The sequence below is a fragment of the Lepidothrix coronata genome, unplaced genomic scaffold, assembly GCF_001604755.1.
Source record: "Lepidothrix coronata isolate B3197 unplaced genomic scaffold, Lepidothrix_coronata-1.0 Scaffold64, whole genome shotgun sequence".
Taxonomy (NCBI): domain Eukaryota; kingdom Metazoa; phylum Chordata; class Aves; order Passeriformes; family Pipridae; genus Lepidothrix; species Lepidothrix coronata.
The window spans coordinates 454,805-472,478 of NW_016690244.1; the positions used below are offsets into that span (position 1 = coordinate 454,805).

The 17,674-nt window shown below is 36.2% G+C and overlaps 1 protein-coding gene across 4 annotated transcripts in view; it reads right to left on the minus strand.

The window, feature by feature from the left end:
• The window catches only part of TOP2B (topoisomerase (DNA) II beta), a 63,914-nt gene that overhangs the window by 5,477 nt on the left and 40,763 nt on the right, over positions 1-17,674 (minus strand). Inside the window, exons 18-33 of one of the 4 annotated variants that reach the window (XM_017817940.1) lie at positions 17,525-17,639; positions 14,463-14,584; positions 13,479-13,627; positions 12,016-12,247; positions 10,475-10,609; positions 9,823-10,023; positions 8,001-8,196; positions 7,749-7,840; positions 6,470-6,625; positions 6,257-6,340; positions 4,981-5,178; positions 4,510-4,654; positions 3,109-3,267; positions 2,072-2,279; positions 1,624-1,703; positions 1,211-1,321 (exon numbers count right to left, since the gene is read on the minus strand). In XM_017817940.1, coding sequence (XP_017673429.1) covers positions 1,211-1,321; positions 1,624-1,703; positions 2,072-2,279; positions 3,109-3,267; positions 4,510-4,654; positions 4,981-5,178; positions 6,257-6,340; positions 6,470-6,625; positions 7,749-7,840; positions 8,001-8,196; positions 9,823-10,023; positions 10,475-10,609; positions 12,016-12,247; positions 13,479-13,627; positions 14,463-14,584; positions 17,525-17,639 — 2,383 coding nt within the window. Of the gene's footprint in view, positions 1-1,210; positions 1,322-1,623; positions 1,707-2,071; positions 2,280-3,108; positions 3,268-4,509; positions 4,655-4,980; positions 5,179-6,256; positions 6,341-6,469; positions 6,626-7,748; positions 7,841-8,000; positions 8,197-9,822; positions 10,024-10,474; positions 10,610-12,015; positions 12,248-13,478; positions 13,628-14,462; positions 14,585-17,524; positions 17,640-17,674 lie in introns of all 4 variants that reach the window. The other 3 variants (XM_017817939.1, XM_017817942.1, XM_017817941.1) reach the window with 3 other exon arrangements.

Below are 17,674 nucleotides of genomic sequence, written 5' to 3' on the forward strand. Positions count from 1 at the left end.
TCATAAACTAGTATTACTCAAGGTAGGCAGTGCAAAAAAAAACTTATTCCTACAAACACTCAAGCACAACCACAGAAACAAATCCAAATAATAAACACTCTCTTCTTGGAATTGTCCTTAATTCCGCAATGTAAGATTGTGCAAGATGCCAGTTCTAAAAGTAATAATTCAAAGAATTTATACCTCTGAAGTTTGAGGAGAGCCTTTCATCCTCTGTTTCAATAAGTAAAACAACTGTGCCAAGTGGAACTTAATGTGACAGCCTACTGTGCTGGTTTTCAGCTGGGATAGAGTTCATTTCCTTCATAGTAAGAAGTATGGGACTGTGTTTTGGATTTGTGCTGGAAACAGTGTTGACAACGCAGGGATGTTTTCGTTACTGCTGAGCAGGGCTTACACAGAGTCAAGGCCTTTTCTGTTTCTCATACCATCATACCAGAGAGGGGCTGGGGCTGCACAACAAGCCGGGATGGGACACAGCTGGGACAGCTGACCTCAGTTAACCCAAGGGATATTCCATACCATATGGAATCATGCTCAGCACAGAAAGCTGGGGAAGGGGCCGGGGGAACAGACATTAGGAGTGATGGTGTTATGTCTTCCCAAGTAACAGTAACACGTGATAGAGCCCTGCTCTCCTGGAAATGGCTGAATACCTGCCTGTCCACGGGAAGTGGTGAATAAATTCCTTGTTTTGCTTTGCTTGCATGTGCAGCTTTAGCTTTACCTATTAAACTGTCTTTGTCTCAATCCATGAGTTTTCCCTTTCTCTTTTATTCTCTCTCCCCCATCCCACCCGAAAGGAGGGAGTGAGGAAATGTGTGGTGCTTCGTTGCTGGTTGGGGTTAAATCATGACACCTGCTTCGGACATAAATATTTCTTGGGGATTCCTCCTGTTCACTTGCTCTCCTTCCTTTCAAAATAAATAAGTTAGACCCATTATAGAAGGCTATCCTCAATCCCAAGGTCACCTTATTTCACATATTCACTGAGGCTAAAAATCTCCCATTAGTTAAACTAACCGAAAGCTGAACACCAGCTCCATACGTGGAATGTATTAAGTTTTGACACTACAGTAGCCAGCTGAATTTCACTGAATTCAAAATAAATGAATGCAATTCCCACTTTGAAGACTGAAGAGACAATGGCAAAGGTGGTGAAGATGACTTTACATAAATGGACTGGCTGATAGGCCAATTCTATACGTACCCTTTTTAGCAGCTACTGTTTTACTCGGAATTTTCTCTGTTTGTTTTGGGGCAAAAGATGATGAGAAAACAGGAGCAGAATCCTCATCATCACTGTCCAATTTTGTTGTATCTACAATCACAGAGTATGGTTAGAAAAAGATTCATTCACTGCATATCATCAATGTTAATTACTGTAAAAATTATTCTCAAAAAAGTGTTTCTGATACTACAACTAGGCCATGGATGTCCTGTGACTTTCTTATGATACAAGCTTTGTTCCTCTAAGGATCAGAACCTCCTTCCCTTTTCCCCTTTATGAATGTGGACATCCTTCTTCTATGACTACTGTGTGAAGTTTGTGTATATCAACCCCTAATATATTCCATCAATAACTGCTATTAAGATTAAATAGAACTGTGAAGAAAAGCTCACCATCATCTGTCTTCTGAGAGTAAGATGGAAAAGAGAAGATGTTCCCAAAATCTTGATTTTTCTTGGCTTGAGACGTTTTTCTACTTGCAAACAGAAAAAGAGAATTCTATGAGTTGCATTAACTACATATTGAAGCACGTAGACATCATAATATCCATATAAGATTAAATTCATGTTTTAGCATTTCTAGCATTTTTGTATATGCTTGCACGTTAACAGATAATATTACAAACAGTGTATCATAATTTGATGAGTCATGTTTACCTTTGCATAAGACAATTGCAAGGCTGAGATAACACACACTTTAATTCCTCCACAGAAATGTATATGTTTCATTTTACATGGTACATGTAGAGTAATGACAGGCTGATGTTTCTCAGTTTTGTTCAGCCACTTCTGCATTGAAAAATTTATTAGTAAAGAAATCCTGCTGAGTTACAGTACTTACTCTGGAGATGGCTTTGATTTGGCTGGAGAGAAGTCATACTCATCTTTTTCTAAACTGTCTGAAGGAACAAATTCATCCTCTCTGTCATTTATAACTGGAGAGGCTTTTACTTTGAGCTCATCCAAATCATTATTATTGTTAGCATCATCATCATCATCGGCATCATCTTCTTCTTCTGAGAAGTCAAAAGTATACTTGGGCCTCTCAGCTAAAAAAAAAATCACACATATACACATTTCAAGATAGTTGTTTATGTTACATAATACACATACATAAATAAATCGAGTGGAAGTCAGTAAACAATCCCTGTCTCAGACTACACAAGATGAAAGACTGGCAGAAAATAAACATGTTTCAGCCTGGAATAAAGGGACATAATTTAAAGTGTTACCAAACATCTAATACCACCTGTGGCTTGCTCAGACACCTTCAGCTAATGGCATTATGCAGACATCACTGCATAGGTACTTTTAAGGAATGAGAACCCTTCACTTAAAATTGAAGTTTTCTTGAATCTTCTTCCAAACCAAGTGCTTGAAAAATTGATCAACAATTTTCCAGAAAAGTCTGTGTGGCTTTTTTTAAAACTATACAATACTTACATATTTTCCAAACTTTTAGTCTTACTTTTCATGGACTTTTCAGAATTTTTTTGATAAATTTTTAGTAGCTTTTTGGGCCTTATTTGACAGTATAATTGCATTAGAGTAATTTTTTTGTTTGTAATGATATTATCTTGTATGTTGTATTTATGTATGTTTCTTGTATAATTCACTAGAGTTTTGTAAGTAATTTCTATTTTAGTGTTTAGAATAAGGGAAAAGATTTCTGGACCAAGTTACAGAATATCTCTTATTAACTTTTAAGTTCCTAGTTCTGACATTGAGAGTTTTTTTCACTAATCAGCCAGTGAAGAAAATGTAATGCAAGCTACCTGTATGAAATAAGGTCCTAAAGAAAGGCTACAGTCAAACAAAAATGTAGTTTTGCAGTTGAAACTTTCAGTCACAACACACAGTTCATAAAAGCTTGGGTACCTGCAGCTCTCCTAAGCAGAGAGTCTCTTGGAATAATCACAGGCTCATTCTCTTCTAAATCACTTTCAGACTTGGATTCATCATCTGACCACGGGTTTCGTTTCTTCACTTTTTTTGCACCGGATTTTGTAGATGATGGTGTTCTTCTTACCCTAGTGCCTGCCACAAGTGAAAGCATTTACTACAGTCAGGTTAAAAAGTATTTTCGTCTTTTCTAATTGTTTATGATGCACAAATTTAGCATAAATTTTAATCTTAAAAAGTTCTCTTTTAAGTGATCTGAATTTTCTTTTCCTCCCCGCAGAAAGATTTAACATGATGAAATTATTTCACACAGAACCTGACCTCCTGCTGCCAAACAAATCTGTTTCATGACTGAAAAACATAAAGTCTCTAATTTGAAGTTTTAGCTCTTTTGCAGTCAAACTTTCATTTTTAACATTTGCAGCAGTTTTCCATTAAAAGAACATGCAGTTTTCCATTATTCAGGGAACATGATCAGAAACAGTTATTGGAAAAATACAATAAGCATGGGAAGCAGGGGTACCCTATTGTGGGGTGTAACAATGTGGTCAGTCAATTGCAGGGCAAGCTCAGGTCAAGCTGGTCTAATTTGCTCTGGGCTCATCACTGGCCAAGGTAGATTTGAGCTGCACATACACAAGTCTGTCATAACTGTACTCAGTTAATCTATTCAGGTGGGATAATCCCCTAAATAATCAAAACCAGATCTTATCTCAGAATAATTATTTGCGTAACCACATTTTATTCCTTCTTAAAAAAAAAAAAACCCTCATACTTCAACCTTCTCTTCTGACTTAAGCTTTCTTTTTTGTTGCTGCCTCCCCATTACTATATATTTCTCAAACAGCAATAATAAATTTCTGCTAACAGAGGAAAAAGGTAAGTGAACACAGACATTGGTCAGTCTGCCAAGCCATAGCACCCATAACTTTTTAAAAGTCAGAATGACTGAATATGTCAATAGGAAAAAACATTAATCAAGTTTTACAATCTATACCATTACTCAGACTGAAGGACTGAAGGTCAGTGCCATATCCTTCAATATCAGAGAGCACACAAACTAGAAATTTCACTTTGCACTGAATTAGCCTCAGTATGTAAAAATAAACTATTTTTCTATTCACAAATTCAAAGATTTAGACACCCCAAACATTCAAATGTAGAAAATGAAAGATCCACCACCCCCGGGAAGGCAGCTTACAAAAAGAAATTTTGGCAGAGAAGTTTCAAATATTTCTACACATCTTTTTAGGGAAGAAAATCAGATGAAATTGTGATTATTTTGCTGTATTTCCCCTCTTACTACGTGTTAAAAATTTATTTCATGCCCAGTTAGTGTACACAACTAAGGTAACTATGGCTGTGTAAGGATCTTACCAGGCTCCTTCTTCTCTTTCTTAGGTTTAGGGGTTTTAGCTGCTGCAGCTGATGCATTCAGTGAGTCATCCCCACCACCCTCAGCTGGCACGCCACCAAATTCTTCGTCAAATTCCATTTTTATTGCTAAAGAATCGCTTTCACCCTAAAATGGGCAACATAAAATAAATTACACCTTGAAATGGAATGGTTTTGTGGATGATAATAAATGAAAGTAGACTAGTATATTGACATTTGTTGAATAGTCTTGCAAAGAAGATATTTCAATAAAAGCACCTGAACAATAAGCAGTCACAAGAGGCTTGCAAATGTAAAAGGAAATCCAGTACAAACTTCCTCATGTATTATGTCAGCAAAACAATATAAATACAGCATTAATGATGTCTAGTGATTTGGTTTTATGCTACCAGACTAGAAAAATATAGCAGTTCAGTAATAAATAATCTAACTATAGCAATTGTTTTGGTTTACCTTCTTCTTTTTCAGCAACTTCCTGCTGGCATCAGCTTTCATGGCAGATGTAATCTGTGGAACTATTCTTCTGCCAAATGGTGACGGCATGGTTTCTTCCAACTGAAGTTTCTTCATCTTGGGTTTACCAACTTTCCCTTTTATTGGTTTGCCAACCATGCCAGCCAAAACATCTTCTCTCTCCTGTGCTTCTACTTTCTAACAAACAAGGGGAGGCAGGACGGAGGGGAACACATTATTTTTTAATGAGAACAAAGCAGAACGCGGTGATTATTTAAGATTCAACTCCTTTTTACATGGAGCATAAGGTTTCCCTTAATTCTTTCCTGAACTGAAACACACTTGCCAGTAATGGAAAACCAACCACTAAATCTTGGTAAATTCTTCCTTATCCTGTACAGTTAAAAACTACACTTGTATTCACGATTAAAGAAATACGAACCTTTGGACACTGTTAGACTGAAAACCTATTTCTCATATATGTGTGTGGGTACAATGTAACTTTCCAGTATTTCAGCATTTAACTTAAACACCTAGTTCTCTAGAGTCATTTTTAAGGCACATTTTCCAATCCTTTAATCAGCTTTCTTCACAGTATGCACATATAGCCGAAATACAGACATTCGAGCAGAACATTTCCAATTGCAGCTCTACCAGTAACACACAAAGAAATAAAACAAATGTCTTACTTGTATTACCCTGTGTCACTTCAAAAGATTGCATCAGCCCTTTTCAGGCAACATAGGAAGCTGAGGCTCAGCAAGTTATTCACCAATAGGACCTTATCTTTTTCCAGAGCTACTGATGAGGCAAAGTAAGGGCCTCTCATATAGTATTTACTGTTTGCACACTCCATTCCTAAATGTACAGCTTTGCATTTGATAATACTTACTGCCTAACAAACAATTAGATCACGTAACTATGTAATTATGTAACTACTGTAATTATTCACATTACCAGTTCCTAATCCCAAGTTTTTGTGTCATTTGAAAACTAACTTTTCTCCTGGTTACTTTTCTTCTCTCATCACTGAGTTGGAAAAAACATTAAACTGTATAGATGCAAGAGACAATCCCTGAGGAACACAACTAGGAACATAAATAACCAATACTGATTTCCTAGTTACCATTATATTTGGAGATGTATCTGGTTTTAATTCAAAATGTGGTATTTTTAAATCATTTTGTTTAAATTTTAATAATTTCTGTTAATTAATGCTTCTAGTTAAATTAATTTAAATTTAACATTTTAGAAATATATATAAAGTAAAACATACTTCAAGCTCTTCAACAAAGGCCGCTAAGTCTTCTTTCCAAAGATCTGAAGGAGATTTCCTTTTAAGGTCATTTAGTTCTCTCTCCTAAAACACAAAAGTAGTATGTAGAATGTAAGTCACAACTGAAGTAAATGCCATCAAAACTGAACATTCCCATTAGGCACATCAGTAATTACTGCATCATTTCAAATAAGTCTTCCACGGTGTACCAACCTTGGAATCTCTGTGCTTAATTAACTCTTCCACTTTCTCTTTCGTGAGTGACCACAGAGACATGTTTAAGATGTAGTTAAAGTCAGGGCCAGAAGTTGCACCAGAAGCAGAGGAAGCATCATCATTGGCATTCTGTGAGTCCTCCTCTTCTGCAGCCTGGAGTGAAATATTCACAATTACAAGTATTAATAATCTTAGCTCTATGCATGAACTGTAACACTGCCCCAAAGCACTGTCATAAAGCAGTTAGGTATGTCCTCACAGACTGAGTAACATTAACATTTTCTGGACCTTTCCAAAAGGCCATGTCCCTGTGACCTTCTATAGTTGGATTATTTAATCATTTGATTTAAGAAAACAAATTTGAACCTGATGCTTTGTATGCTATTGGCTACAGATATTGGTGCCGTCCCAGTTGTCTCACAAGGCTGACACCTTTGCCCTTCAGATATTCATGCATATCTATTCCTTCAGAAATGAGCACAATCCTTTGGGTAAAAATGGGTATCAATACCCTGAATGTACAAACTGAGATTTGGAAGTAAATCAAAATTTCTCATAATAATACTTTTGTTGTAAAATACAACACACTGCATAGAGTTAAAATACAGTATTAAAAAATCAAATCAAATCAAACGTGAAATAAAAACAAATAGCTAAAGCAGTGGCAAAGTCACAGAAAAGGGGTGGCTGACAGAGATTTGAATCTGGTTTTCAAAGTGGTTCCATCTTCCCCATAGTAATGCATGAAATTAAACGTGTCACATATCTCTTTTGGAACAATAAAAACTTCTTGGGTTTTAAAAAACCAGAAATAAATATAGGTCAAGATCAAATTTACTAAAATAAGTTTAAAAGTCATAGCTTTATAATACTCATGTTTCATTAGTTATATGGACATAATAACATTTAGCAATTAGTTTTATATATGGGGTAACTGATGCAACACTTTCTGGATCAGCCAGTCAAAAATCAAGTTGCCAGTTTTGATTTGGGTACGTTAAGAAATTTGATCCTCTGCATTCCCATTTTTCAGACTTGTATTATCTAGTTTTCTTCTAAGAATTACCCACATACAATACCAACATTACATGACTGTATTTTTGTATAAGTTTAATTCTTTTTAAAAAGAAACCAATAAGGAGTAATGAATAATGCTTTTAAAGTGCTATGTGCATTATAAATTAAGTTAGACTACTGCAAAACAAACATCTGAATCAAGTAATATAATTTATAATACTAACAGCATCAAATATATGCAGAGATTTCAGATTATTACCTTTTCCTGTGCTTCTTTCCAGGCTTTTACTGGATCAGATTCATAACCTCTCTGGACCAACATCTGAATCAAATCTCTTTTTGATCTGTTCTCTACAAGACGCACACACACAACCAGGAGGGGGAGGAGGAAGAAGGAGAAAAAGAAAATCAGTGTAATGAAAATCAATGTCTTGAATATAAGTACTTTCTACTATACTTATATTTCCAGATTTTCCCCCACTGTTAACTATTCTAACTTCTGTTTACTCACCGATGGTAATTTTCCCTTGTATCTTCTCCAGAATGAAACGAGCCTGATTGTTAAGCTTGGTAGATTCCGCACCCAACATTCCCACAAGCCATTCCTTGCGTAAACTATAATAATGTAATCGCAAATCAAAAAACTCCTTCAAGATGTCTTGCACAGTTTCATACTTCTTCAAACATCCCATGTGATCAAACAGCACCTATAAAATACATAATATACTTCTTGAGAGAGAGTGCATAACTCAGACTTTGTTAACCTTTGTGTACGAGTTGATTTCTACTGCATATAAAGGCACCACACAAAAACTGATACTTTGAAGACTGTGAACTCAAACACTACTGTGGAACTACACAGCACATAGCTAGAGAGATTTAATTTTTATTCATAAGCCATCTTAAGATGAGATTTATGGTAACACAGTGAAACAAAAAGACAGCTATGTAGAGAAATATGCCTAAACTGACTGAATGACTAATTTTATCTAAATATTAAAGCACAAGTCCAGTAGCAACTAATGACTCACAACTATTTAACGTAATAGTTGAAAAGCTTAATAATCCTTAATAATCTTTCAGTTCAGTTGTGAAATCTGTTACTTTTCAGCTGTGAAAACTACCATCCTTCAAGCTCAAGCACAAAGTAAGAAATCATTTTTACTTGATAGGTGGAATCAATCCTGCCTGACTTCTGACATCTCCAGTTTAGACATTTATAGGTGAACTAGTCACCCTCAGTGCCCTCCACAGTTAACTGAAAGAAATAAACCCCTCTAGAGGGCAATTCATCCATCCAAAAATAGCTATTTGGGAGTTGGGGGACAATGACTAGCTCGCATAACTTTTTAAGATGCTTACACTAGGGCAGATTAATTCCTACACACGCACAGAAAACAGCCCTTACTTATTTATGTCGGTAGGAAGAAAACACAGGATTAAGCTGCAAAACATTTTGTAATCTGTGAAACCTAAAACTGACAACAGATTCTCACAGCAGTTCATACAGTTGTTTAAATGGGTGAGAAATACCATCACCTTGATTTGGTAGGTTTGCTTTTCAAGTACAATATACAAAATGGGTTGAGCAAGGCCTGTGTCCTCTTCCAATTTTATGGTCTTTAATTTATTTTTTAGCTATTTTCACATAGCTTTTGATGTATACAACAATAGCAACAGTAATGATATTTGTGCTTTGTGATAATATCTGAAAGCAGCATCTGCCATAAAAAAAAACAACTCTTTTTTCAGTGTCTATAAAGACAGGTTGTTTGGAAATCTTCAGGCAGAAATTATCTTATAATGCAAATCCCTCTCCTAATAGACAGGCATATATATATTTATTCACATTCTTAGTATGGTTAGTAATTTACAACACTATTATGTCTTTAGCAGCTTAAGTACAGTGTTTGCTATACCTGATAAACTAAAATTGGATTCATGTTGGTGGAAACACTGGATTATTTAACTCCTATTATAAGAGTAACAGCCCTGCATAAAGTGCCATTTTGAAAATGTAAGTTGACTCAAGTTTAAAACTCAAATCTCATTATAACATGGCAGAAAGTTATTTGTGTGATCTACTTTACATTAACCACTTTTGGTTAGCTGCATAGGAAATTTGCAGTTACAGGAAAGTAACCACCCCAGGCCTGTCTTATTTGAAAGACTCATCAGGACTCATCATATGTTTGTCACCACTACAATTTTCTACCACTCAAACAATTTCAAACAAACAGTGCACTGTTCAATACCAAGGACTAAAGTATACTACAAAACATTTACAACAAACAACAGTAGGGATTTCTGATAGCCAAACGTGAAAAAGTTACCATAGAATTACAAGTAAGACTTGTTTGAAGCTTAAAGACTTTGTGCAATCCAGCAGCTTCTGCCTGTGCAAGTTTTTCTTCTGTCATCTTCACAACAAACTTCACAGTTGTATCAGTGTGGTATTCCTTATAGTCAGAAATTAATGCTGGAGTTTTTTCAGTCCCATTCAACATAGGTTCTAGAACCTGTTCTTTGTACACCTACGAAAAATAGAGCCGCAAAAACAATAAACATTTAAAATGCCTTAAAGCTGCAAACCAGCTGAACAACATAAATTTTCAAAGCTTTGTACATTATATCTGATATCAGTTATAATATAAAGAACCAGTACAGCCTGCAAAATGCAGGCCCAGTCTAGCACAAACATAAGAGGCAACTACAAGGACAGAAAAGGCTCCTCTAAAGTGGTTTAACTATGAATTCAGCTGAAGAAGTATGTATTCTTTATAGTACGGACAGTAGATGGCACGAGTAGAAAAAACCCTCTTCTACAAAAACACACGAAAGAATGAAGCCATGTTCCCTTCCATGTCTGTATAGTCATTATTAGAAATTGCGTTAAAAGTTCATGCACCTGCAGGATTAAATAATTTAATGAGGGACTCTTCATGGCTATTTCATTTTATTTAAATGTATTTCACTTTTACCTACCTGGGTCCATGTCCTTACAGGAAGCTCTGTAATTTCTACTGTGTTCCTGTCCACCACAAATATTTCACCACTGACCACGTACTGATTTTGACCAAGTTCCTGAATGGTTCCTTTGAAGTTTTTGTAGTTTGGGAGCTGAAATTGGAAAAAAACAGGAAAAGTCGTAATAATCTTTATAGTAAAATGTTGGAAAAATATCTGTTTCCCATACTCCATACAGTTATCACTTTATATTGCACTATCCATCAACTAGCCTCTCATGCCTGTGAAAATCTGAAATCATATGAAAAATACTACAGAAAAAATAGAATGTGCACATGTGAGTGACAGGACCAAGTATCCTAATGTCCACAGAGTAGAAAAATGATTAAGAAGATACAGTTGAACCCAGTGAGGTGGTGAGGTTTTGGTTTTTTTGTTTGTTTTTCTCTCTTTTAAAGAAACCTCCAAACACAAGGCATGACAGAAAGCAAATTAACACCCCAGTCTCACAACAACTTTACAGAAGCGGTGCTACCTCCCCTAATAACTTTCAGTTTTGTGCTGTTTGGCAAAGATAGTGGAACCCATCCAGTTTAAAACTTAACTACAAGGGTGGGGAACTTTTTTTAACTGAATTGTTTCCCTTATCCAGCTTACCATGTGGACACAAACACATACCATCATACAGAAAGGAGCTAGACGGAGGCAGAACTGCCTCTTTCAACCACAGTGAAGCTTCAATTGACTGTGAGACTACACAGAAGGCCTAGGAGTCCTAAAGGAAGGGCAATGGATTGCATTAATTTAAAAAAAAAAAAATCTACTCATTGTTCCCAAGAATTTGCAAAAGGAAATTCACTATGTCATGAAAATTGATACTGCAAACTTAGTGAACTGTGATCTAAGTAGAGAAGACACTTCTGCTTCTCTGACTTGGTAAACACAGCAAAGTAGCAATATTCATCAGTTGTAAAAGAAAGGTTGCATCAACCGTATTTCATCTGTTGGTTACAGATATTTGGGTTCACAGGTATCTTCCTGTTCGCATTTTTTCATGTGTACACCACTTCTGGGACTTCTTATAAAATTTTAAATAAAGAAACAGAAGCTAGATGCAGTTCAGAAGCTTGCTTGCAACAATAATATCTTGAACAGCAGCAATATCTTCTCCTCTGCTCACAGATATATAAAAGAGAGAACAATTCCGAAAAGACAGAGAAAATATTACGTTTGGCTGAAGATAAGTAGCAATACTTCCAAAAAGAAAGAGTGCTACAACTTTTTACTCTACTGTTATGCCGTAACTTTCAACTAAAAAGGCTTACAGTCAGCAGACTGAAGAAAAAGTCCTCTAAAATAACTGGAAAAAATACAAATTGCAATGGTTTTGCTTCAAGGTGAACTTCCCCACCTCGCCCCAACAGTCAAGTAAAGCTTCTACACAAGAGTACTGGGACAAACCAGCTCAGATATTCCAGTAATCATAAAGTTCTAGAATGACAGGAATTAATTTTGTAGGTACAAACACATAAAATACGAATATATACTGTTATTTTTACCATTGGGTGGGGATCTAAGCCATCCAGCATTCGTCTGACATTGTTTACAATCTCTCTGGTATCGTAGTTTGGAAGTTTGCACGCCCATCCAGTACCAATTCCTTCAGCTCCATTTACTAAAACCATAGGAATGATGGGAATATACCATTCAGGCTCCACACGTTGGTTGTCATCATAAAGGAATTTAAGCAAGTTATCATCCACTGATGGAAAAAGTAGCCTTGCTAAAGGGCTTTGAAAAAGAAAAAGAAGAAAACCATTTAAACTCAAGTCCAGCAAGTCCAGCAAGTAAAGTACATGTTGCTTTAACAGTCCTTGGGCCTAGGTACGATCTTTCTGTAGATTTTTATGTCTTCTCTTCTCTTTGCCATTCTGATGCTGAAAATCCAGTGTGTACGTACCTCCTGAGAAAAGGAATTTCTTTCAAATGGAAGAGTGTGTTCGTAACAGATGAAGTTTGTTTATTTCACAGTAACACAGTACCTGATACACTAGCAACTGATGACATTTAAAATCCACAAAATATCATTCTTTGAAGCATTCAGAACACACGGCTCAGTGTGACACTGAGGCACCCAGCAATAAAGCAACACAGTATGCAAAGAGTTGCAAAACTGCCCTGCTTAAGTGTAGATCTAGCAGTTTCTGAAAATGCTACAGAGCTTTTGCTGGTGACTCTTTTGCTCATCTAGAACACTGTCGTAGGTGAATACGATTTCCAGCACCTCATGCAAAAAGGGAAATGTACAAAACTAGGTTGCTACAGAAGGAACATGGATAAGAAATGGAATAAAACTTGATACTTACATATAAAGCTTACAATTAGAGGAAAAGAAGAAACTACAAGGAATTAGGCAAAATATCTCACTGAAATTAGGAAAGAAAATCAGCAACATAATTTATAAAATACTGTAATTTACGTTAAGGAACACATTCTAACATTCTGCACACCAAACTGAATTTCAAGTTACTAGGTGTGAAAAATTAGCATTATAAAATAAGGTCTTCATTATTAATTATGTGCAATTTAGTTTGATATGAAGAAACTCATCCAAAAGTAAAAGAATCAATCTGAACTTTGAAGTCTAGGCTGAATGGCAGGACTTCTCACCAGGTAGCAACACCTTTCTATTATGAAACTGAATAGAGTTCACTCTGAACAGGGGGACTGAAAGCTACTTCTGCAAGAAGTCACGATTTAAGATTGGTACCTAATTTGAGTGATCTACACCTTCAATCTTCAGCCTTGCACTTTTATGCATGGAAAAATCACATAAAAAAATCAGTGTGCAAAACCACACTTAAGAGATCCCAAAGTAGAATTCAAGCTTCTATCAAAATATTCCAATCCTTCCCTGTTCCTCTTCCACAAAAAAAAAAAAAAAAAAGTGTTGTGAAAGGATTCGTTTCATGACAAGGCTTTTCAAAAGCATGCATTTTACATGCTTTACATTTGTAGTTACCTTAACATGGTGAAAATATAGCGAGGACTGGCAGCATCCTTTCCACCATGAAGCCTGGTGCCAAACTGACCAATAGGTTGTAGCAGATTCACATTGTTACTTCCAACAAAGTTCTGAGCCAAATTGACGATAGTCATCATTAATGCTTGCTGTAAGAAAATACATAGTAATAGTAATAAGAATAGGTAGAGACAGTCTTTCCTAATTAGCCAGTAAAACCTACTTTTTAATGCCCCAAAATTGTGTGACTAACCTGAATTAAATTTTAAAAAAAGTAGTCTCCCTGAGAAAGGAATGTTGTAAACTTATTACAAGGGTTGCTGGCAAAACATGATGCTTCCTCTTCCACAGCCACATTGCCTCCCTGATTTATATGTCCTTACATTTTATGCTTAGGAAAACCCCTGAGCTTCTCAATTTTTTCTAAAGCACTTCTCTGGAGGAAGCAAAGGGGCATAAACTGACTGCACTTACTACTTCACAAGCCACTGCTCATCACTTTTAAAGAAAGAATAAAAGGGATGCCGGGACTGCTAATACGTAAACTCTTGCTCACATTTCAGATAAATATAAACAAAAGGGAGCTAGAAATAACCTTTCTTCTGACACAGTATCAAGTTGGTGAAGAAGAGTATCTCTGCTTCTTTCCTTAAAATACTGTATTTCATGTTTCAGACAAAAGTTGTCCTAGCACATAGTTCCTATATCCCTTTGAGAATCTAGAAGTTACCTAGGCAATTAAGTTACCCAGTATCTTTCCATTAGCCACAAAGTATTTGGGATACCACTGTGCACAAAGACTTGGAAAAAAAGGAAATACCCGGTTTTATTAAGCTACATACTGTTTGGTTCCTTTTCTTTAAACGTAAATTTGTGATTAGTAGACTTATAGTCAATAGGTTTGCAATTTCAATACCACAAACATTTACGTAATATTTTATGTGGGCTAAAAATCCTCATAGCTTTACTCTCCTTCATACTCACCTCCCCATGGTGATAAGCTGACATTTCAGCCACAGAACCAGCCAGCTGAGCAACCTTTACTTCACGTTTGTCATTTCTCTTAAAGCAAGTGAACAAAACTTTGCGTTGCCCCGGTTTCAAACCTATTAAGAAGAACAATCCATTTTCAACACACACAAAAGAGTATGTTCTAAAGTAATAAACTTGTTTCGCCTTATTATCATTTCTAATCTCTCAAAAGAATTCCAAACATTAAATGGAAGCAAATTCACACAGTAATATCAACAAAATAATCAACTAATATATCAAATCTTTTAAAACAATAAAAAAAAATTTTACCAAACTCAGAAAATAACCAGGAAAGTAGAGACATAACCCTTTCAGCCAATTAGTATTATACAGCATAAAATACATCTTTCTAATAAACAGCAACTTGATCCTGAATGTATGACTTCCACAAGTTGAGTTCTTTCTATTCTACTCAGCAATATCTTTTTTCTAAGAATATCCACACAAGTTCAGTAATGACAAGTGTAACTGTAGCTTACATGTATTTTAAAGCACTCTGAATTTTTACTTTCTGTGTGAAAATCTCAAATATTGACGAAAATTCAACAAAAAGATATGGTACTTTTAGATATTTTAGAGTTTTAAGGAAGAAGTCAGTCTCTTGGATCTTCTGGTTTACTTGCATTTCTTAGACAACTTTAGGTACAACATCTGTGTGGAAGGGATTGCATCATAGTTTCTGTATATTATCTAGAACTGATAACTAGTTCTAGATTATGCTTATTGATCTATTCAGAGTTTTAACTCACATACATTTACGAAATGCAGCAAAACATTGTTATGTGTTATCATTACTACCTTGGGTCAAACATAATAATAAGAAGGGGGGGGAACAACCCAAAAACCAAAAAAACAAACAAACAAAAAAACCAAAACCAAAACCAAACAAAAACAAACAAAAAAAAGAGACACTGACTACAATCTCCATTTTATTCCAATATGTAATTTTTTTTTTTACAATAGGTCCACATCATGTTTTTCTACCAAGTCTACTGAATATAATAAAATTACAGGATTTTCTTTACATGGGAGGATCCTCAAGGAGTAAGAATGGTAACTAGTAACTGTGAAGAGATAATCAAAATATTCTTCCTCTTCATTTTTTTCCAGAGATTTGCCACCAGACTAGCCTCTTATATTTCACCAGATGATGCTAAAGGATGAAAACCATTGCTAGAGTACTACACCTGCTGAACAACTCACATATCCTTGCCCAGAATGCAGAATTACAGCTAAAGTTGGCAGAAACACTGATAGTAATTATATATAATATTCCTAACATTATATATCCATACATTATATTACAAATATACATAGACACACACAAATACGTGAATAACTATGTTCCTTTCTTATTTTCTTACACTTTTGTAGAAAGAGTCTTGGAGAACTTCAATTCAAATTAACAGTTGTCTACTGCAAGTTTCATTCTTTATTTTAAGTTTCAGCAAAATCATTCTGCTGTTTCTGAGAAAGCAGTCGAGAGTATAGTAGGTTAAAATGAACCATGACCTCTTGAAACATGCATCTTTTTAATTACCCAACTATGGCAGGAAGTAAGTCTGGAGAAGCTGAAACAGACTGACATTCTTTGACTCCCTAGAGATGTATCTGCCATACCTAACTCAGCCTCATTCTGCAGCAAAGCTGAGGATTCATTCTACCAGGAAGCTACCGACCCTATCCCCTGGTGAACTATCTCACTCTCTCATCTAAAATACAAAAAGCTGTTGCTGCATGAATATTTTGGTATGGGTCTGTAGTGTCAAGAAGGCTGACCACCTCCACTGTAAAAGATATACTGGAAAGTGGAGATAAATGTGCTCCCCCCACTCCTACTGCCCCCATGAAACCTCAAGGCCTTTTTTCTGACCTTAGTAAGCTTATGCATATGGACAATAACACGGGCGGAAATTCCAGCTCACACTGTCTGCAGACAGTTTTACAAATGAAGCTCTAGTGTAGTGTAGTGAAGCTGCTGCTTTTAATGTCCATGCTATTGCAAGGGGAGAGTTAGTAAACCTGATTGACAGAACCCTAGCAAGATTACAGGTCAGTAAACACTAGATCATTGCCTGTGGTGTAAGACTGAAGGGAGAAAACATTTGCATCTTTATCTGCATTCAGCTGCTGTCTTGAATTTTGATTATTATTAGCACTTAAAAGACCAGCTTTCTCTGGTGATTTGACTAGAAACAAAATTTGTAGAGTCTGGTGAATAGGTCTGGTTACATAAAAAGGCTGAAACAGCTTAAACTTCCTCACAGAAGAAATACAGCAATTAGCACATAAATCACAGAATGGGTCAGGTTGGAAAGCACCACAGTGGGGTCATCTGATCCAACCCTCCTGCTCAAGCAGGGACATCCTAGAGCACATTGTACAGGATTGCATCCAGACAGCTCCTGAATATCTCCAGTAAGGGAGACTCCACAACTGCTCTGGGCAACCTGTTCCAGTGCACGGTCACCTGCACAATAAAGAAGTTCTTCCTCATGTTCAGGTGGAACTTCTCGTGCATCAGTTTCTTCCCATTGTCTCTTGTCCTATTGCTTGGCACTATCAAGAAGAGCCTGGATCCATCCTCTTGACACACTCCCTTCAGATAGTTATAGATATTGATAAGGTCCCCTCTTAGTCGTCTGTTCTCAAGACTGAACCAGCCCAGCTCCCTCGGCCTTTCCTCATAAGAGATGCTCCAGTCTCTTAATCATCTTTGCTGCCCTCCACTGGATCAGCTCCAGGAGCAACACATATTGAGGGGTCCAGAACTGGACACAGCTCTCCAGATTGGCCTCACTAGGGCTGAGTAGAGGGCCAGGATCATACCCCTCGCCCTGCTGGCAATGATCTTCCTAATGCACCCCAGGATACCACTGATATGAAATGATAATCAATACATAGAAGTTCTCATATTCTCTACTTGAATGCATTGATTCCAGTAAAAATCACAGCTTTAAAAACCATCAATAAAGAGGAATGTTACAACGAATCATAAGGAATTATCAGCTTACCATCAACAAGGGAAGGGATAGATCTCTCGTTGTCTGAATTTGAGAAAAGGATCAACTCCTTGTTAATGAAATCATTGTAAGTCAAATGTTTTGTTGCTGTGCCATATAAAAATTGCTGAAAAAAACAACATACATTATTCATTCAATACA